At 24.4% G+C, this 23,881-nt stretch overlaps 3 protein-coding genes across 3 annotated transcripts; 1 reads left to right on the forward strand and 2 right to left on the reverse strand.

Moving 5' to 3' along the window:
- Positions 1–3,862: 3,862 nt before the first annotated feature.
- On the reverse strand, positions 3,863–5,677 carry LOC124926970 (allene oxide synthase 1, chloroplastic). Its single transcript, XM_047467304.1, has one exon. It carries the CDS (start codon positions 5,573–5,575, stop codon positions 4,004–4,006), a length of 1,572 nt encoding a protein of 523 aa, XP_047323260.1. The 5' UTR covers positions 5,576–5,677; the 3' UTR covers positions 3,863–4,003.
- A 6,865-nt stretch (positions 5,678–12,542) lies between these two features.
- LOC124927992 (60S acidic ribosomal protein P2-like) lies at positions 12,543–13,380 on the forward strand. Its single transcript, XM_047468507.1, has 3 exons — positions 12,543–12,630; positions 12,982–13,202; positions 13,279–13,380. The coding sequence occupies exons 1-3, from the start codon at positions 12,543–12,545 to the stop codon at positions 13,306–13,308; spliced, it is 339 nt and encodes a 112-aa protein (XP_047324463.1). The 3' UTR covers positions 13,309–13,380.
- A 9,475-nt stretch (positions 13,381–22,855) lies between these two features.
- LOC124928000 (adenylate kinase isoenzyme 6 homolog) lies at positions 22,856–23,395 on the reverse strand. The gene has a single exon (XM_047468515.1). The coding sequence runs from the start codon at positions 23,367–23,369 to the stop codon at positions 22,857–22,859; it is 513 nt and encodes a 170-aa protein (XP_047324471.1). The 5' UTR covers positions 23,370–23,395; the 3' UTR covers position 22,856.
- Positions 23,396–23,881: the final 486 nt, after the last annotated feature.

The raw sequence follows: 23,881 nt of genomic DNA on the forward strand, positions 1-23,881 counted from the left end.
GGCAGCTCTAGTTAAGGCTATAGTCATGGGGGGCATAGGGAGTCCCTCTCTATAGGGTCTCTCTCTTCTAGATTTTGACATTAGAGAAGTCCCAATAGAGACCTAGAAAATGGTCCAACTTAGAGGTCACAACAATGAGAAGTATTCATTTCGAACCAATTTTTATACTACTTTCTAATCCTAATTCTGAACTCGATAAGTATTTCTATTTGTATCACTATCTCCAATTTATATTCCCGACAATGTTTTTTAAATAAATTAAATATTAAAAATATAAATAAAAATATTATTATTTGTTGTAAAAGTTGAAAAATATATTATTTTTATTATTATATACTTGAAGTTCAGCAAAAAATTAAAAAAAAAATATTAAAGAAATTTAAAGTAATATTTAACTTGAAGATAAAAAGTGATGAATGAATAGGAATAAAATATTTTATTATTAAAGAACTTAAATATTAAAGTAGTAATTTGGTACATAGTATTAGTTATATAAGTATATAGGAAGTACTAAGAAGAATAAATTATATAAGTTATACTGTTTGGTCGAGAATATAAAAGATATATAAATTATATAGATTTTATTATATTGTGTTTGGTTGATAAGATGAGAAACGAGTAAGAAGTGTAAAAGACTATTTTACCTTTATATAAATTATTTTTAATTATTATTTTAATATTTACCTTATATGTAATTTGTATTATTAATTATATTAAAATTAATAAAAAAAAATAATATTTAATCATCATATAAATATATTTTTAAAATAAATAATTCTATGATTTACATTATTTTATATATAATTTAACTTATATAATTATATAAATAAAACATATTTATATATTAATTAATATTTAATAATTAATTTTAAAATTTATGTATTATTATAAATATTTTATATTTAAAAAATATATTAATTGTTTTTATAAAATAATAATAATAATAATAATTTTATAAAATAATATTTGAAATTAGAATGTATAATTATATTTAGTTTCAAAAATAAATTATATATATAAATTATATTAATTATTAATAATAATAATATTTAGTTATAGTTTATTATTATTATATTTTAAAATATAATAAAGAAATTAAAATTTTAATAAATTTATATTTTTGATTAACATTATTTGTTAATTATATTTAAAATAATATATTTTTTTTAAGGAGATAAAAAAAATATTTAATTGCACATTTATTATTATTATTTAAATTAGAAAATTAAACACATTTAAATATAAATAAATATTAGTTATAGTTTATTATTATTATATTTTTAAATATAATAAAAAAAATTAAAATTTTATAAAATTAAAGTGTAAAAGAGAATTATAAAAATTTACATATGTTTATACATTTTGTAATATGGGTAGGTATTATGTTATACCATATTCAAGGTATAAATAATACTATATACATAAAAATTAATAAACCAAAAAGTCATTGAAATTTATAATTTATTGGTAGATAAGTTATACTTTATCAACATTTTAGTATCTATACTATACATAACTTAAAAGTAAAAAGAATTAAAACTAATGTTAAAGTAGAGTTTTTGCATGGGTAAAATAAATATTATATTTATTATAAATTTGTAATGATATAAAATTTTGAAAAGTAATTTTAACTTTAACAAAAAAAAATATATATACATATAACTAACTTTTAAATCGAATACAAGAATTTAGTTGTGAATTTTCTGTTTAGTAACTGCACATTTTAGATTATATAATATAGATGATTTAACGTAAAAAAAATTAAATTAGTTTGCCAATTTTAGGACCCAGATCCACACCAACACTGACCCTAATTTGATTGGGTTATTAATAATTTTGGGAGGTAATAATTATTTATTTATTTTTTAAAAAAATACAGGTATTAATTTATATAAATAAATAAAAATAATAATTTAAAATAAAATATATTTTAATATTTTAGTTAATAAAATAATTTTAGTATTTTAGTTAATAAAATGAATGATTTTAATAAGGTTGTCAAAATCTAGAATTTACACATTATTATTTATATAGTTATAAATTCGTAAAATCTAGATATACTTTAAGAGTTTAATTTGAAAAAAATTAATAATTATATATTTTTATTATTTATTTATATAATTAAGTATTTTATACTTATTCAATTTTAAAAAATTATATATTTTATTATAAAATTAATTAAAAAAATAATAATAAATAAATAACACTATAAAAACTTATACTTACAAAATTAATTATATTAATTAATTAATTTAAATAAATAATAACTTTATATTTTAATTTTTAAATATAAATTTGTTTTTTTTTTAAGTAAAATCGAAATTATTTATAAACTAGTAAAATCCTAAAATCTTATTATCGTAAATTTAAAATAGTAAAAATTATTTATTTAAGAGTTTACTTAAAATGAGACTCGTTAACTTAATGTGAAATCGTAAAATTGTAAGATTTAATAGTCAACTCGAGATTTAACCGTATTGAATGTAATTGATAAGAAGTGATTGACTGAAAATTTGATTTTGTATAAATTAAATTAAAAATCTTTACCCGCTATTTCAAGTTTACTAATAGGGCATTACTTTAGCATTTATGTTCATTTTATTTTTAATTATTTTTTATATATTTTAATTATATAAAGATAATATCAATATGATCTTAAATTTGGTTACATAGCTAGGTCAAAAGTTTGACTTGAATTTGCTGGGCCAACTTGCTTAATATTTGAGCAATTTTGATGTTTTGTCGAGTTTTTTCAACATAATAATGTATTTTTATATTAAACCCTAAAATTCAAAACAAATATCTTTTTCACTCTCAGTGTGCAAAGTTCATATATCAATCCCACGTTAGTATATCATATTACCTTAAAATTCAAAAAGTAAAAACCATAACTCCTTCATCTTTAGTAGTTAGAATATATTATATTATATTATTGTTATAATATAATATATTTTATAAAAATTTATCATATTATAACAATAATTTATTCAAACAATTATATTATATATTTTTTTATAGTATTCTTTTTTTCATAATTTTTCTCACTTATTCACAAACATTATTTTATTTTTATTATTTCTTTCACTTATTCACAAACATTTTTCCCCTATTCTTTTCACTTATTCAGAAACACTCCTCCTTCTTTCGTTACTTTATTTTTTTTTCATACTATTAATTCGGGAATTAGTTACTCAACTATTGTTTTCGTTGAATATGTATGAAAGTTTGATATTTTTTGTTTGAAAATAAATTTTGATTTGAATTCGAGCTTAAGTTTAAAAATTTAATTTTAGTTCAAAATTTTCAAGTTAAACTTAAATTTATAAACTTGTTCGAGCTTAAGTATGAGTCGAAGTAATTTTTGTGCTCGTCTCCTTTCATTCTCCAATTATTAACCCTCCATTTAACTCAAATAATTTCAATTGAATTTAAATTTGTGTAGTTATCAAATTATTTGAATAACAAAATTAATTGAAAACTAATATTTTCATATTATTACATTTATTTTAAAAAAATAATAAATATATATATATATATATATATATTGAACATAATTATTTTTAATAAAATATATATATAACAAATAAACTCATGTGAACCGACCACTTAGATTTAGTTCTTTCAATCTAATGATTTTATCCAAAAATAACAGCTCATGATGTTTTTTCTGATCTTCTCTATATTCAAGATTTAGACTTCTCTGATCTCTCCGATCAAACAAACATACATTTTAAATTATTTTAAAATAACTAAAATAATCTTTTTATATATACTTAAGACATTAAAATTATTCATTAAATAGATACTAAACAAACAAGCCCTTAATAAGAATCTTTATTAAACTAATAACATATTTAAATACAATTTAAATCAAAACTTTACATTACCATTAATTATTACTAAACAAATATTAGTGGGTGGTGATATCCCATCATATTCATCTTTTCCCATCTCAATCCAATAATGCCTCATCGGAACTTTCTCCGGCGCCGGCGCCGTCCCTTCAAAAACTTGCCCGTTTCAGAGATGTCAATGTAACGGAAACACCTAAAGGAGAAGCACCGACTTCAATTTCAAAAGAATCATAACGGATAAATAACTCCGTCACCAATAATCTCGCCGCCAACACCACAAAATCTTTTCCGGCACACTGTTTATTACTCACCGACGGTGTCTCTGTCTCCGGTCCATTTGACCATAAAACATGTTTCAACAACTTTTCATTATCTTCACCGACAAATCTCTCCGGCAAGAACTCATCGGCGCGATCAAATATCCTCGGATCTCTAGTTGCACTCGGTTGGAATCCAAACAACATCTCACCTTCTCTAACGTTGAACGCTGCGTCATGGGATTCAATCACCAGATCGCGTTTCGCTTTACCGAATTGCAACGGTACTGGAGGTTCTATCCTGAGGGATTCATACACAACGGACTTCATCAATGGCATTTGTTCCATCGCCGACATGGTTATATTCCCGTTTGATGATTTAACAGCGGATCTAATCTCTTCAGCTAATTGGGTATGGAGTTTAACTCCTGATCGACCGATCCATTTAATCAAATTGGAAAAAAACAGTTTCATTCCACCGAAGGAGTTAAAGCAGATAGCGAAGACTAGATTATGACAAGCTTCTTCTCTTGAGATACCCATATTCTCTGCTTCGTCAAGAACAGATGTTGATGATTGATAGAAGAAATCATATAGTTTTTGGTAATCTTTCTTCACTAGATTCGCAGGAAGTGGGAAAGTATGGATTAGGGTTTCTTCAACAAGCTTTGGTAAACCTAGTTTAAGAAGAGGACCAAGTTGGAACAATACCCATTTACTTACAAGCTTTGGCCCGTCAGAACCCAGCTTTGTCTCCAACGGATTAGACCCAAAAAACGCCCTGGCCAAGAAATTAAACGCGGCCTGATCGTTTGCTTCTGTGAAACTAACTTTCCCTTTTGAAGCCAAATCTTTTTCTAGATTCTCAAATAGTTCGCCGTAGGTTGAACTGAACTCCGGTAAGATCATATCCCGTCTAGATTTAAGTAAATAGAACATAAGGTTCTTTAATTTCGCATGCATCGGTTCTGATGGGTCAAGATATGATAATACTCTATATCCGCCGGTGAGTTCAATCGACGGCATGTAGGTTCCGGTAAAGATGTCTCTTTTCTCGACTTTATCAGTGTCAAAAAGCACCGGAAAACTTTTTCCGTCGAGGAGAGCAACCACTCGTGGGTTTGACGAAAGGAAAGGACCCGGCGGCATGTTTACTCGGAAAACCGTTGACCTGTATTTCTGGATTCTTGATTTGAAAAACTCTTCTCTACCCTGATCGTAGAAATAGTCTAGACGGTCTTTGAGTGGGCCGACGAAGGGAAGGCCGTAGTCGCCGGGGATTTCTCTGATCGGAAGCTTAGTGATCGCCGGCGAGGTGGGTGTTGGTTTGATTGATGGTTTTTCCGATAGGGAAGATGAGATCGGACGGAAAAAGAGTTGACGGCGGTGGGATGGTTGTGTTCTTGATTTCTGAGATGGGAATTGTAATTTGAGAGATGAGAAAGGTAGTGAAGAAGATGCCATTTTTAGTGATGGATGAGAAACAGAGAAAAGGGTTTTATTTAGTGACGATGAAAATGAGCTGTTTTTTTAGTGATCTTTGTTGGGTAGAGAGAGAAAGAATTGAAGAGTTATGTTGGTAGAGATGATAGGTGGGGAAGATGAGCTTTTTAATGAGAAACCGCACTCAAATTGAAAAAAAAAAAAAAAAAAAAAAAAGCAAATTTTCAATTTTCACACGCTTGAAAATACAAAAATATAATAGTCATGAAAGGCGTGTTCTTTGTCAACTTATGCTTGCCTTATTATAGATATTTTTTATATTCTTGGATTAAAATTAATTATTATTAAAAGTTATTCAAATAAATAAATTATAAGTACAGGGGCAACAACAAGAGTTTGATATCCGATCCAACTTGAGATCATGGGTTAAAACCCGTCAAGTCTATATGTTTTTTTGCATGGTTAAATAAGTTATCAAGAAAAAAAATGGTTAATTTTATCATTATTTCAAACTATTATATTGGTTAATATGAATTATATTTTGAATTGGATTAGTTATAAATTCAATAATCTATATATATATATATAATGATGCTTAACTTTTAAAGTGTTCGGATTGTCGGGTCGAGAGTTTGGTTAATTTGGATATATTTGAGAGTAAATGGATACTTGGGTCGGATTGTGGATTGACCCGCCTATAAACTTAAAAGTACAACATTTTAATCAACTAGGCTAATAACACTTTATATTTTAAATTCAACATAAAATTTGATAAACGCGTGACATTTTAACAATATAAGTTCATTTTTTAACTAACTAATCTATATATATAATGATGCTTAATTTTTAAAATGTTCGGATTGCTGGGTCGAGAGCTGTGGTTAATTTGGATATATGTGAAGTAAATGGATATTTGGGTCGAATTGTGGATTGACCCGCCCATAAAAATTTTATCGTAATATTTTTTACACGGTTTTTATATTATTACTTGTGCATTTAAGATAAATGCTAGTTATCATTAATACTTTTATTTTATTACTTAATATGTTTTTGTTGAATTTAATAGGTTTATTTACATTTTCTTTTTTTTTATAAATAAAATAAATCACTTAATTAAAAACAAAAACAAGGGGTTACATTTTTTAAAAATCAATAATATTTTTTTTATTATATAGTTAAATTTTATAAAAGTGCATTCATAAGTCTATTTAGTAGCTAGCTTCAAATTTATTTGTACTAAAATAATACCTCTAATTATATTCTTAATACAAACTTTTTAAATGATTAAGTTTTAAAATGTTTTGAATCAAAATTTTGATTTAGACAAAAGAGAAAAAAACATTATAATAATTGTTATCAAGGGAAAAAAATAACAAAAATATATATTAATAAAGGATTAGTAAAGAGAATATATATATTTTGTTTGGATAATTTCAATAATCCAATTTGATTTCAAATTCAATCCCAATTCAGTTCAAATCGAAATTGATAATTAAAATTAAAATTTTGAATTCAGATATATTTGAATTTTAAATTAATCCATTGAATTCTCGTTCCTAAGTACAATATGAGACACTTTTTTTATAAACAATCTGATACTCATATTTTTATGTCTTTTTTGAATAACTAATTAATTTATTAAATGATACTATTTTTTATTTATTGATACACTAACAACAAAACCTAACCCATAAAACTTTGAAACATGAACTTATCGGATTATGAAATAACCTAATTACCAAACATGGTTACATGTCTAATCCTTGCTCACTCAATTGAACTTTTTTTTCCATTATTCATCTAAAACTAGAATGCCCAATTTCAGCCTTTTTGTCAAATCTTATAAAAGCTGGCCATATTGATTTACTATAAGAAAAAAGATTAAATTTAAAGAAGGCAAAATAGTGTGAGTTTGTTCTTCTTAGAGCTTGGATCTAATTTAAAGAAAGCAAAAAGTGTCTTTATCTTACATGGTTCAGGATCATCTTAAATTGCCAATTTCACAACACAAATTAAATTGAGCTTATTTGTTAAAAGTATTTTGTTTTATCAAAATCAAAACAATCATGTTTATTGAAAAAAAAAAATGCTTAGTGGTTTGATCTAAAGATTTATCAGATCACTTTTATATTTCTTTCATATTTTATCCAAAAATATTTCATTTAATTCGATCATATTTTTTATATCAAATAAAATCAGTTTTACTTTTTACTTTGATAATTTTAAAAAATAATTATAATAATAGTGATAATTTTGATAAAATACTAATTTTCAAATAATCTTAGTTAACTTAAGTTATGATAAATTTTGTGATAATTTATCCATAGGCATCTTAAACGACACAAAAACACTAACATTTGATGATTTGAATAACTTATAGACTTGTGTAATGATAAATTTTGTCATAAGTTATCCGTAATTTATATATATATATATATATATATATATATATATATATATATATAATGATGCTTAATTTTTAAAGTGTCCGGATTGTCGGGTCGAGAGCTATGGTTAATTTGAATATATATATGTGAGAGTAAATTGATACTTGGGTCGGATTGTGGGTTAACCCACCCATAAACTTAAAACGGTTAAAAATAAAATTAAAAATTTTATACGTATGATTCGGACTTGCAACCTAACAAAAACAACTACAACTCTTTAATCAACTAGCTAATAACACTTTATATTTTAAACAACACAAAATTTGATAAACGCTGAATATTTTAATAATTCAATTTTTTAACTAACTAATATATATATATATATATATATATATATATATATATATATAAATATAATGATACTTAATTTTTAAAGTGTCCGGATTGCCGGGTCGAGATATGTGGTTAATTTGAATATATATGTGAGAGTAATTGAATATTTGAGTCGGATTGTGAGTTGACCCGCCCATAAATTTAAAACGGTAAAATAAAATTAAAAATGTTATCACATTTTTACCATAATATTTTTTTAACGATTTTTTATATTATTACTCGTGCAAATGCACAAGAAAAATACTAATTATCTTAAATCAAAACACTAATATTAATAAAAAAAAAAAAAAAAAAAAGTCAAAAGCACATTAATAACTAGTCCCACTATGAAACGAAATAGATACTTTCAAATTATAGCTGTGTTTATTTATTTACTTACAAATTTAACACTTTAATTATATTGTTCCTCCTCTTTTTAAAAGTGCAATTAATTCTTACGAGTTAAACATACAAGTTAAACGAAATTTGTTCTCTTATGAGCTCGAACCCAATATCACATAGAGGCAGTAGATGACGGGATTACAAATACTTCATTATTAACCAAACTAGTAATATTTATGACTCTGCCTAGACTTTATTCAACAATCGGTTGACCCTATAACCATGTATTGGCTCCTTAATTCTTTCTATTATTACAAGGATAGGCACAAAAAAAAACGTGATGAATAAAGATGCAAAGTCCAATTAAAAAAGACTCATAAGTGGATCGAGATCTCGATCGTCTTAAGTCTCGTCAAAATATGCCGACCATGTGCAAAAGTAAGCTTTTTAAAAATTAATAATTAGTATGATTATGAACTACTATAATTAAATCGATCATTTATTGAAACATTATTGAATTGAATTAGTTAATTTGATAATAATTCAACTCAATTAGTATTATCTCTATTACTCTCCTTTAGCTAATATATATATATATATATATATATATATGCATATTTAATTTTTTTTTTCAAATCTTATAATTTGAAGATCTTTATTATTAAAGTTATACAAAATATCACTTTTAAACATTATCGACTTATTATTTACGTGACATTTATAAATAAATAAAAGATCCATGTTAATAATTTAATTACTGAATTTTAGCGAAATGATGAATTGATTACCGATTATCTAAAATTTAATTGTCAAATCCCTTAATTATCTGAAACTCGATAATTAAATTAGTGACATTGATATTTATTTTTAAATATCATATAGATAATAATTGATCAACGTTTGAAAAGATGAAACTAATTAAAACTCGTTTTCGTATAACTTAAAAAATAGGTAGTCCCAAATTGTAAGATTCGATAAAAAGAGGTCCAAAATCTCAATTAGTTCACAATAAAGAATAATTTGACCATTCAGGCCAAAATGTATTAGAACTCGCGGTTTTTTTTTTTTTTTCGTTGCATTTTTTATTTTTAGTAGAAAGCTTACTTATAGATCTTTTGAGTAAATACTAATTTCTTTTATCTTTGAATAATCAAATTTGTATGTTCAAATAATCTTTTGAAAATTTTAATCTGTTTGTACATTTATTTTGTTTTATTCCAATGAAATGTACAAGTAATTACAAAATGAATTGTTTCAATATTTCTTTGTAATTAAATAACATAAGTGTATGTATAATAACATGAATATTCAAATATTTTCTCTCTACCACATTCTCCATATGACTATGATAATTTGTAGTATATGATTCATCAATTATTTTCCATAAAACGCCAACAAATAATAAATTAATGTCTAAACATCACGTTGTCGTCGAAAAATTCACGTTGCTCAAAAAATTTTAATAGCACCACTTAGAATAATTTCGTTTTTATATGTTATAAAGAAATGAGCACGAGTTATTATTTTTAAATATTCATGCCCACTAAAAGGTTTACAACTCATTTACCACTATGTTATGTCTTAACAAAAATAAATAAATACCCTATAGGGCCATAACCTAGTGCATGTTTGATGTGGGACTTATTTCTAGACATTTTCATCTTATTTGAGTTAAAAATGAACTTAGTTTTTATATTTTTGATAATAATTTTGAATAAATAAAAAATATGCACATCAACTCAATACTCAAATTTTTTTCAGGGATACAAAACTTTAGTAATATAAGTTTATTTATTCTTTCAAAATTAAATAAATCATTGTTTGGAAACACCCCATTTCCTGGGTTTGGGCAAAAAAAATATAGTTTACTTAAATATTTTTTTATATTTTATTGAAATATTAAATTTAGATGAAATAATGTTTTAAAACTTATTTTAATAATTGTGTATATATTAACAAATTTATAAATATTTGTTTCTTCTAATTTTCAAACAGGTCCAATGACATTTCTTATGTATGTATGAAAGTAATGAAAAATAATATGAGTTTTTCTATAAGTTGATAGTTGGTCAAATTACATAATTTTAATACTTGTTTGAATTTAAATTAAATATTTATGCTATATAATAATAGATGAGTTATAAGAGGAGTAAATTTTGAAGAAATAATATAATGAAGAATGAGATGACATCAAAAAAAGAAAAAAAAAGGAAAGAGAAAAAGGAAGAAAATTCTTTTATTTATTAAGCCAAATCAAATTGACGAATAACCGGTCAATCTTTTTACCTTTCTTTCTCTTAAATTCTCTCTCTTAATTTTTTTATAATAATAATAATAATAATAATAATAATATATTCTATATTTTATTGATTTCAATTTTAAAACTCATATTTCAAAGGATTGAAACTACTAATTACTTTTATTTACTAAGAAAATTCATTTAAATTAACCTTTTTTTAGAAAATAATAAAATCTAATTTGGATAGTTTTTAAAGAATTTTTTTTAACATTTAAATTATTTTAGTGTTATTTTTTTATTAATCATATTATTTAATTCATTAATTAAAATATTAAAGTATTATATATTTTAAATTATTATTATTTATTTTATCATTATATATTAATAAATTTTAAATAATTTTACAAAAATATCTATATCTCCTTCAAATTATCACAAACAATTATTTTTTAAATAATCTAATTTACTCTAAAAAAAAAAAAAAAACTTGAATCCAATCAAACCCCTATGAAAGAAAATGTAACAGATAATGTGGAAAAGTTGGAGAATTTATTAATGATTAAAAAGAAATTAAACGGTTGAAATTAGCATTTGGTTAATTCGAATATTTTTTAAAGTCAAAATATATTTTAGTCAAATGTAAAAAAATGATTTTTTTTGACAAACATTTGAATGTTGTTTTGGTCAAACTTTAGAAAAGTTAGGAATGAACAACGCCACGCTTGGTCCCACTACCGTCCAAAAACTACTGAACACCTTATTTAAAAAAATAAAAAAATAAAAGTATATTGAATTAATTGAATAAATATCATTACAAAGTTAATTTATTTAGTATATTTTGTTTAAGTGTATTATAATTTAAAAAAATAATTATTAAATAATTTAAACATAAACAGGACTCAGATAAAAGTGCTGGGTCTAGGGATGAATTATTTGAACAAAATTGAAGATTAAAAACATATTATTTTTATTTAATTTAAATAATCAAATCAACCATTTTTTTCTTTCATTTATTACTTTTAAATCAAGTAATTTATAAATAATCTTATATCAAACATTGACAAAAAGGGATGACAAATATAATGTTTCAATCACAAATAAAAGACAATATTGAGAATCAAATTTGAAGGAATGTGAATAATATATTTGACTTTCCTTCATATTTATAGTATACCATCTATATATATAATACAAAATTTACTTTTTGAATTTATATTTTAGTTTTATACCTACATTATTATGGTACTTCATTTTAAAAAATTATATTTAAATAATAATTTCATATATATAATATATTAATACCATTTAAAATTGAATATTATATATCAGAAAATATTATAAAAATAAAATAGATATATATAAATGGAAGGAAATAATATATTCTGATTTATTAATTATTTACGGTTATTTTTCCCCATTATTTAAGGAATTGATTACATGCAAATATAGGTTACTTTTCTCACTTTAAATTCTCTAAAACCCTAGAACATAGAGACTCTTCATCCTCCATTCATCAAAGTTTGAGCTTTCGAATTCTTCTCTTCTCTTTCAAAGTAAACATCCGATCTAAGAAGCTTTTTTATTCTTCTTTTCCTTATTATCTTTTTGATTCGATTGTATTTTGTGTTTTGATTTCCGCCATTGCAGAATGAAGGTTATCGCTGCTTGTTTACTCGCTGTTTTGGGAGGAAAGATTAGCCCAACTGCAGAGGATATTAAGGAAATTCTTGCTTCAGGTATTCTTATTGTTCATGATCCATGATTCATCTAGATCTAGATTCATCTATATATTATCAATGCTCTTTAATTGAAGTTGACTTAAAAAACCAAAATGTCACGAGTTTGATTCCATCTAGAGAGTTTTATATTGAAGCGGGGCATGGTTGGAGTGTCATGCTAGTTCTCCTTAATTATAAATAATATCAGTTCAATGTCATAGCAATATAGTTGATTTCACTATTGAAACCTATTTGAGTTTTGGATCTCTTTTTAAACCTATTTGCTTCTTTATTAGGATATATATTCTTATGCCTCTTTATATTTCGATTTAGTTTATTTGAAAATGTCTTTGTATTGTATATGAACAGTTGGAGCTGATGCTGATAATGCTAAGATTGAATTGCTGATGTCTCAAATAAAGGGGAAAGATATTGCTGAGCTAATTGCAAATGGTATGGAAATGTTGGCATCGGTTCCATCTGGTGGTGGAGCAGCTGCCGCCGCCCCTTCCGGTGGGGCGGTTTCAGCCGCTGTTGCCGTCGAACAAAAGAAAGAGGAGAAGGTTGAGGCTAAAGAAGAGTCAGATGAGGTAAATTGAAAATCAAGAATTTTAATCTGTTTTTTTAGTTTGATTAATAATTTTTTTGATTGGTTATTTTTTGCAGGAGGATTTCAGTTTCAATTTATTTGATTAGAATATGCAATTGATATGAACAAGTTTAGAACTTGAGCTTTTTTCTTTCAGTTTTTATTTATGGATTGAATTATGTTTTGTTTTTATTATATTATGATTTTCTGTTTGTTTTTGAAAACAATTTTGATAATTAAATTTATGTTAACTTTGATTTAGTTTAGAATTATTACTTGTAACAAATTATAATATGATTTGTCAGGTTATGGTTTAGTTTATAAATAATTTTGTATCAGAACTATATATAACTAACTAGGCACAATTATAAATGTGTTAAAATAGTTGTGCATGAAATATATAAAATTTAAATGATTATTTTAATAATATTTTTTAGTTAAAATAAATATTTTGATTAAATCTAATAAATGACATCAACCAACACAATTAAAAAAAATTATTTGGTGGATATAAAACTTTAATAATACATGGTAATAGGTATGAAAGTAATGCAAAATTTTAATATATTTTTACTTTTGTATGCTTTACCTTTTAGTGCAATTCAATTTTTTCTTCTTTTAGCCACTAAGAATAGTTGATGGAATCAAAATCCACGATCTTAACTAAAATATTTGAGTAATGAGTAAATGATTCGACTGAATCGTTCAACAACCTAACCTTGTAAAAAACTAGTATTATTCAAAACATTGATAAATTAAACTTGGCTAAGAATATTTAACTGTTCATTATTTTTTTCCTCGATAAGGCCGACCAACTTTGGCTAAGAAAAATTATACTATTAGCGACGGCAAAAGCTGCTGTTAAAAGTCCTAATGCCGACATTAATACTTATTAATGTTGGCTAATAAAACTGTCGTTAAATTTTTTTTATTTTTAACCATGGCGATCTTCCCCTAAAACTGTGGTGATATTATTAACGTCGACTCTCCTACTAACGATGTTTCGTGTCGGGTTTTGGCTATTTTTTGAATTTTAGAAAACTTGTTTCATAAATAAAAAATACCATTCATAAAAATATCATTCATAAGAACCATTCATAAATAAAAATCACCTAATTTCAAAAATCTCAAAGCATCTCAAATCGTATTATTACAAAAATCTGAAATACACGTCAATCACTACTGATCGAGGGGCATCCTAGACATGAGTGTCCTTATAGACTCTTGTTGTGCGAACACGAGTGCGACCATCTCTTCCATTTCACGTGTATGTTGTGCATCCATTCTTGCATGTTCCTGTTCCATCCGTTTGTTGCATGTTCCTGTTCTCCTCCATGATCGTTTCTTGTTGGTTACAGACCTAAAGTGTGAAAAAAAGTAGGTTAATTGATTTTTTTAACACAATCCAAACATAGACAAAGTATAATGAAAACTTTAGTACAAAACTCACCCTCTTATGGGAGCTTTCAACCCAGTACTTATTTGCTTTCTAAAATCTCAACTTCCCAGCCTTGGTGACAGAAATTACATCAAATTCCTACAAGTTTACAAACAAGCACAAGATGTTTATTATTAGTCTTTGACTTATGAACATTAAAAACTAACAATTCCAATGAAGTTCATATGAGTATAAGCCTACTGCAATAATCAAACATTCTTCACAAATAAAGGAGATCTAACTGAAACAAACCTGACCGTAAACCACCTCCAAGTTTAACAATTTGATTAGTCATGTTGGTGAGGTCTAAAACAATATCTTCAAACATCTGAAATTATAATTTGAAGTGATTAATTTGTATGTAAAGAAAAATTAATTTACAAAGTAATACCAATTTCACAACAAGACGATCAATGGAGCTTGATGTAGAAATTGAAGGTTTAATCGGCTGAAAGAAGAGGCGGCGCGGAGGAAGGAGGTGGCGTTGCGAACATAGGAAGGAGGCGGCGCAACGGACGAACAATGAACGGAGGTTTGCGGTTGCAGAGTAGAATCTCGAGAGAGATCGCTTGCGGCTGCATAACGGAGAAGAGGGAAAAAGAAGGGATTCATTTAGTGAATATTAATCACGGTTTACCACAAAGCCGTGGTTAATATTATAGATTATTAACACGACTTTACCAAAGACGTAGTTAATATTCATTTAATTTAATGAATAATAATTTTTCAGTAGCTCTTCTTAATTGACCATGACTGTACTAAAGCCGTGGTTAATATTATAGGTTATTAATCATGACTTACCAAAACCGTGGTTAATATTCATGAATAATAATTTTCAGAGTAGCTCTTCTTTATTAACCATAGCTTTACTAAAACCGTGGTTAAGATAAAACCATAAAACCGTGGTTAATATTATAGGTTAGTAATCAAGACTTTAATATTCATTTAATAAATATTAACCAAGGCTTTACCATAAAGCCGTGGTTAATATTAACGATTGTTAACAACGTCTTTGGTAAAGTTGGTTAATATTCATTGGATAAATAATAATTTTCCACTAGCTCTTCTTTATTAATCACGACTTTATTAAAGCCATAAATATTAACCACGGTTTTACAATAAAATCGTGGTTAATATTATAGGTTATTAATCACAACTTTATTTATATGGTAATAATATTTAGTGTCGGTTATGTAAGACCGACACTAATAAATATTATTAACCACAATAGACTGATCGCAGTGGTTAATAAATATTTTTAATCACAACGTATGTTTAATGTGGTTAATATTGGTCGTTAATTTTTTTTTTTTAAATAGTTGCAATTTTCATTTTGCACGATCAATTATGCATTTTAAAAATAAATAAATTAATTGCAATATTCATTTATTATAGTTTGCTATTGATTTAATAATATTTTCTATTAGTCTTCAAAAACTTATTATGAGTCAACTCCTTATGTATATTATTATCAATGGAGTAGTCAAATAACTGAATTAACAAAGAAAATAATTTCACTTAAGATGTAACCTTAAACTAGGATTATTTAAATAATGTTTAAAAAAATAACAAAATTTTCATTGATTTTATCATTAATGACGTTATTTAATTTATTAAAACACATTTAGATATATTTTTAAATAACATTCTTACATTATATAATAATATCCTTAAAAAAACTTTAATAAAAAAGTCTCTTTTTAAATATCCCTGAAATTATTCACCTAACAAGTCAACCAATTAATATTTATGTTCATACCCAAGATCTACCCTAACTTATCCCATATCTAGTTTATTTTAAAAAACAAATTAGAAATTCTCTAATCGGTTCAATTATCTTAACTTATTTATAAATAAAAATCAATACATTTGGCTAGACACATAAGTAATTTTTTTTTGGATTCAAAAATTGACGGTCTATCCTAGCCAATGGGTAACTAATTTACTAGTGTTGGTTATGATTTATCATGTTATGTCATTTTTTTTTTATCAGTGAGATAATGTTGTTGAACTTTGAAAGTATTTTTGTTTTTTTAAATAAGAACTTATTGAATTTGATCTTTTATGTTGAGATAGTCTTGTATATATTTTTAAGCCATTGATAAATTTTTAGATTTTAATTTATTTATTTGAATTAATTAAACTAATTCTGTTATATAAATATATATATATATATATATATATAAATAAATAAATTTAAACACATCTATTTTCAAGGGTTGAAATTACAATACTTCTTATTTTTTATATCAAACTAATTTAAAGTAGCTTATTTAAAAAAAACAACTACTATTTAAAACTATTCCTATATATATGAATCAACATAACTCTTTCAATAATCGTAAAAAATAAGAAAAAAAACTATAAAAGAGAGTTTTTGGAATTAAATTATTCAGTAAATTCAGTAGATAATAAATCTTACCCTTTCTTTTATAAAATGTGGGACTAAAGCATTATTATTAATATATAAATGGTAATATTTTAATATTAAAATTAATCAAATTTATTTAACTTAATTATTTATTTAATAAGTTAAAAAAATATATTAAAAAAAAAGAAGAAAAACTCCTAAAATAAAGGACATTTAGAAATGATTTGTAACTTTTTATAAATAACAAATAATTAAATACATTAAATATGTAATATAAAATATGTAAAATAAAATATATAAATATTTTTTTCTAATTTTTATTGTAGAAATTTATATTTTAGATAATTATTATTTTGTAAATCTTTTTTTATTATATTTTAAAACATTATTTTCAAATTATTAACATTTACTACTTTTATTTTTAATTTTGTTTTTATACATTAAACTAATTTAACTGATAATATCATTCAAACTATTAAATTTTATTACTATAATAAAAATCAAATATAACATAACTTTTTTTTTTTTTTGAAATAAAATAAAATTATTAAATGTATTTTTAAATAATAAATATAACAATTTGTTTTAAAAAATAATATATATAATTTTATAACTTAAAAAAAGAATAATAATAATAATATGATGATTTTTTAAAAAAAAGTTAGTTCTTAATTATTATTATAAATATTTTTTTATAAGTAAAAAAACATTTTTTTAATATAAATTTAATAAAAATATATATTAAAATAAAGTTTAACATTTATTTAATAAATTAATTATTTTAGGTTTAAAATATATTTTAAAAAAACACTTATTTTACTAATTAATTATTTGTTTAATTTTAAATTATTTAAAATATTAAAATAAAATTTTATTTTATTTTTAATAAATATTTTAGATTGTGAAAATAGAAATTAACTATATTAATAATTAGTAAAACGATATTCAATAATTTTCATCAATCTTTTAATTATAATAAATTTTAGTTTATATTTTTACTAATTTAAAATATTACCCTTATATAATATAATAAAAACATTATAATTATTTATATATAAATTATATTAAAAAACAATATCTATACTATTTTTGGATTTTATAAATAATAAATTTTAGTTTTATTAAATAATTTATAATTACAACATTATAATTATTTTATACTTTAAAAAATATATATTAACAATTAATATTTGATTAAATTTAAATGAATAGATTTGTTTATTTTAATTAAAAAAATAAATAAATAACTTAAGTGTTAGTTATTTCATAATATATTATATTATTATTATTTTTTAAAATGAATTGTTAAAAGTATTTTTTAATAGATTATAATATATGAAAAATAATATATATATATATATATTTCAAATTAATATTTCAAATTATATTAAATATTTTGAAAATAACATATTAAAAATATTTTATTTAACAGTTAAAATTATATTATTTAAAGTTATTATTATAAATAGAGTTTTTTAATTTTTGTTTTCAAAATTTTATATCTTACATAATTTTTTTTTTGTGTATTTAAATACATTATTTTATATATTAAATTAATTTAAGATAATAATTCTACAATAATATTATTAAAAATTATTTTGACAATCATTATTAAAATATAATAACTTTTGTAAATTAAAATATAATATTAATAAAATATAAATGTAAATAATTTTAATTTTAATTGTTATTGTTTAAAAAAATTAATTTAAGAACTTTTCTAAGTTAAAAAATATCAGTTTAATAAAAAATAAATATTAAAAATATATCAATTAATAAATTAAATTATTTAATATTTAAAATATATCAATGTCATATTATTATTTTAAAATTATAAACTAAAATAGTTATACTATTTTATATAAACAAATTATTAATTATTAATTTTAGATTATTATATTAGTTAAAACATTATTATATAAAAGTTTCTTTTAACAATAAATAAGTTTATTAACATCTTAAAATATTAATGAAATATTTTAGTTTATTTATTATACTTTAAAACTAATTTAAAAGTTTGATTAATTTTATTTTTAATTTTATTTTATATATTTTATAAGAAATATTATTAGTTGAAATTTGTGTTAATTATAATCTTATTAAAAAAATAATTATTTGATATATATTATTTTCTTAAAATAAAATATTAATTTAAAAATATTTAATTTATATAAATATATTATGAATATTTAACTGTTAATAAAAATATAATAAAAAATTATAAAAATGATATTATATAAAAATAAAATATTTATTACACTTATTTTATTTACATATTTGATATATTTTATTAATTTTAGATTTTATTAATAATAAAAATTTCTTTTTATTTTATTGTTTAATATTTTTACTATATTCTTATTGGGTAAAATTTATTTTTATATTTGTAAAATAAATATTTTTTTAATATATTTACAGAAATAATAATTAAATTAATAATTATCAAAATTATTTTTTAAATTTAAATTATTTGAATTTAAATTAACATTGAAATCACATTATTTTTTAACTCAAGAACACCTAGTCCTTGCCTCTATATTAGGTCGATTTTCTCTGTCCTTTGTTTTGATTAGGAGAGAAGATTCTCAGTCTTCGTTTCTAAAGACTCGGTCCAAAAACACCAAGTGTTCTTCATTTGGTCGGAAAATTGTAGGTTTTAATTTTTTTGATACATATAATCAACATGATTGGTAAGTTGCTATCAACTCCATTTGACGTTGGGATTATATCCCCTAATCCTAAAACCGATCAATCGAACCCTAAGACGATTAATTTTTCAACACGATTTCATGGGTAAAATTTGGAAACTTTTGAATTAGGTAATCTCATGACCTAATTATTCTTCCAACAGCCTCCACATGATGTTTATAATCGAATACGATCAAAACAAGAACATTAAACAAGCTCTGTAACAAATTTTAAAACTGAAATTTAAACTTTATTTATAAAAATTTCAGTTCGATAAAACATGATCGATATGTATGTGATATGATTTGAAACTCATCTAAACATGTTTACCAACATGTTAGACAACTATTTGAATTATAATTTAAGCTTAAAAGTTCAAGAACACGAATTTCAAAATTTCCAGATTTTTAATTCAAATTTGGGTTTTTTGATTGAGGTTGAATTGATAAAATCTCTTTCGACAGAAATCTTGGACATCATGTAGGGATTAATTTCAATTATAGAAAGCACGAAATTGTGCCCTAAATAAGATCAACCCGATCGAACTTGTAAAATTCCAACTTTGAATCATAACTTGAATTATAGAAGGTCTGAAAGCTTACCAGTGATTGGAGAACATTCCAATGGTATTTATTAAGCATTCCACATCTCTAGATTGAAAGTTAGAATGCCGAAACGGTTTCTTCAAACAAACAGTCGTCGGAGCTTCGATGAAGATCATCAAACATGCTGTAATTATGGATTTAGTTCGATGGATTGGAAAAAGAAGTAGGGAGTATTTATACTCAAGGTAGGTCGGTTTCGAAGCCGAATTCGTGCACAATTTGGCTTTTGAAAACCTTATCCTTTGATTTCTATTTTGTCCTTTGCAGACCTAGTTCTAGGACAGAGTTTGAATTCCTATCCTAGGGGAATAGAAGGCAATGGTGAGACGTGCACATGGGAGAAATCTTGAGGGAGAAGGATGATAAACGAAGAAGATCAGGTTTCTGAAAGGTTGCCGATGTCCATCGCGTTTTTCTGGCGCTTGTCTAGTCTCAACAAAGAAGACGCTCAAAACAACGTCGTTTCATTTAAATGAAACGTGTCATTACATTATGTTTACCGCTCGGGCGTTCCGTTAGCGTCCTGGATAACGAGCTTCTCTTTCTCTGCTGCGACGAGCATGTGTTGTCTCCGTTACAATTGGCTACGCAGGCGTGTCTGGGTCGATGAGTTTCCAATGCTCATCTGATGACATAATTTTCGGCTGTATCTTATTTCTCTAGTTAAGGCTACACTGGATCATCAATTTTATTTTTAATAAAATGATTATTTGAAATCGAATTTTAACCATTTTCGAACTTAGTTACTAAATGTAAGAGGATATATATAATTAAAATTTTATTTTAGAATAAATTTGTTGATTTTTTTGGTTAAATATTGAATTTACTTAAAAAATAAAGAAGATATAAATAAATAAAAATTCAAATATGTTATTACTCAAGAAAATAATCATCGTTTATCAAAAAAAAATATATTAGTTGTAGACAATTAATCACCATTTAATTATTCCAAATATAATAAAAAAAAAACAAATTTCACTAACTCTCACAAATTCATTCGTTCCTCTAATTCAAGAACTCGGAAAGCTAAGTTATTGTTTCAAGTTTAACATATTGGTATCAGAGCTGGCCGATTCTTAAAATGGTAGAAACTCGCCAGCAGTTAGAAATGGATGCGCATTAGAGCTGACTAGTCCACGTTCTTTTCGTCGAGGGCGATGAACTTTGAAGGGGGAGATAATGTTAGGGTCTACGCATCAAGGCTCTGATACCAATATGTTAAGCTTGAAACAATAACTTGGTTTTCCGAGTTTTGATACCAAGAATCGGGTTCTTGATAGTTGGGACCGAGGGTGGAATTCTATACTCAAGCACAGTGGATATAATGTGAGAAGAGAATTCGAGGTTAATGAGAGAAGAACCAAAGGTGAGAAGAGAAATACTACTAGAATACACCTAGTAGTCCAAGATAGGGGTCAAGGACCGAGAGAATAACTTAGAGTAACAACTTTCACAAGCTTCAATTTATAGCCCCAAAAGTGGAGTGGGCATCAACATTTAAAGCAGCTGAATTACCCAAGAGTAGTCGGTTACAAACTTGTTGCAACAACTTGTAGAAATAACAGAATTCGGTTATAAGAGAAGGGAAACAAAACAGATTTATTAAACAAAAACATAAACTGGCCCATGTGCACACTAGGACTGAAAAAATGGTGCTGAAAATATTCTAGAACAGAGGCTTTGATGCGTAGACCTAACAGAAAGTCAGTTTAGAAAAAGTTTCAATTTATTAGTTTGGTTTTATTCATTTCTAAAAAATTATTCTCAAATATCAACTAAGTATATTTATCTTTAAAAAACATACAATAAATAGCAAACGTACAGATTTAATTCCTAAATTGAGGTAAAATGTAATGATTGTGATGGAACTAATTATTATAATAAAATTTTAACACTAATTCTTTAATTTGGAGAGTTCTTAATTATAAAATAAGAAAGTTTTGAGTAAAAATCAAATTTTATTTTTTATTATTTATTAGTTAGTAACATAGAAAACACAAAAGTATGTTTAAATAATTGAATACAAAATAAAGCTATCTAAACATCACTAAAAAGCTAGACAAAGCAATTAAATGATATATATATAGTAACAAGTTTTTTCTTGACATATTATTGACGAGATCTTATTAATCCAAACAACAACTTTTTTTATTATTATTTTTCTTTCAAATAATAATATAATTTCATTTATAACTAAAAACATGATTAGAAAACATACCCATAAAGCTGAAATTACAACCACAACACTTAAAAACATTAGCCAAAACAAACAAACAAGAATCAAAAAACAATTAACATAACTATCAAACAATTTAAAGAAACATAGACTATATTATGAATAAGAGGTAATATAAGATCATCCATTGCGTCGTGCTAGCCACCTCATATATAAACACGGGTCATAAAAAAAATTCTATAAGTTCCATATAAAGCAATCCTAACACATATAACCTCGGAAATAAACCAATGTAATAAAAAAATCTATATGATCTATGCTAACACGTATAACCTAATGAATAAACCTGGGTCATAAAAAAAAACTATACGATATCGTTAAGCATTTGGTTGCCATCCTTGTACCCACGCCATCAAAGTGTCGACATTCGAGTTTACATCATCGAGTGTATTACTTTTCATCGGCTTCACAATATCTTCGGAATAGCTACTTTTAGCATCCTCCAACAAAACTTCAAATACTTCACATTCAATATCATGTTTAAGCTTTGAATCAGAGTAATCTCTATTTATCAAACGATCATAAAGCTCAGAGATCTCAGTTTGAAGTACTACAACAAGATCAAACCATTCCTCTAGGAAGAAATAACAAACATGATAATCAACAATATTTCCACCCAATTCCATCATATGGTTAATCTCATTACATATTAGGTCTATTTCGTCGTTAAATCCATGGTTTAAGTTCTTCTCTTTTACAAGATCGACGATATTTATGTGACGGAGCTGTGTTGAAGCTGCTAATGCAGATGCGGTTGTAGTTTTTCCTGTTCCTGGAGTACCTGTTATTAGAATATTTGGTTTGGATCTTCTTGTGGAATTCGTCTCCATGAATTTGGATCTTCGATGATACGATTTCAACACGTAAGATGATTTCAGATTCGTTTCATTTACAATCTTTGATTCAAATTAACGCATAGAAAAATAGCTAAGAAAATCTAGATTACTTCTCAATTCAATTATTATGCATGATTCTAGGTCATTCTAGCGTTGATCTAATACATGGATTGAATCTAGCTTGAAGATAGAAGAACTTACATTGATTCAGAATCAAACTTGAGGCGATTTCTTGATCTAGAAAATTGTTATCCGTTCTCACCAAGAACCCTAAATCTTTATGAGAAGAACTAAACCTTATGTGATTTCTGGTTTTTAAATAAATTGGGCCTTTAAGGGTTAGAAACCCACCTACAAATTAATATAAAAAAATTTAAAATTATGTAATTATTATTTTTAAGAGGAGTGATAATATCAGAAAACAAAAAAATACGGAAAAAAGAAAAAAAAAATAATTAATTTTTCAACTAATCCTAGCCACGTTATTTTCTCTCACAATCATTTAT

The sequence above is a fragment of the Impatiens glandulifera genome, chromosome 2, assembly GCF_907164915.1.
Source record: "Impatiens glandulifera chromosome 2, dImpGla2.1, whole genome shotgun sequence".
In the NCBI taxonomy this organism is placed as follows: domain Eukaryota; kingdom Viridiplantae; phylum Streptophyta; class Magnoliopsida; order Ericales; family Balsaminaceae; genus Impatiens; species Impatiens glandulifera.

What these genes read in the sequence shown, in the direction of transcription:
- LOC124926970 (XM_047467304.1), bottom strand. Translation starts at nt 5,575, where the DNA reads ATGGCATCTTCTTCACTACCTTTCTCATCTCTCAAATTACAATTCCCA.
- LOC124927992 (XM_047468507.1), top strand. Translation starts at nt 12,543, where the DNA reads ATGAAGGTTATCGCTGCTTGTTTACTCGCTGTTTTGGGAGGAAAGATT. An exon ending in TAAGGAAATTCTTGCTTCAG is followed by an intron (nt 12,631 to 12,981) that starts GTATTCTTATTG and finishes GTATATGAACAG; the next exon opens with TTGGAGCTGATGCTGATAAT. An exon ending in CTAAAGAAGAGTCAGATGAG is followed by an intron (nt 13,203 to 13,278) that starts GTAAATTGAAAA and finishes TATTTTTTGCAG; the next exon opens with GAGGATTTCAGTTTCAATTT.
- LOC124928000 (XM_047468515.1), bottom strand. Translation starts at nt 23,369, where the DNA reads ATGGAGACGAATTCCACAAGAAGATCCAAACCAAATATTCTAATAACA.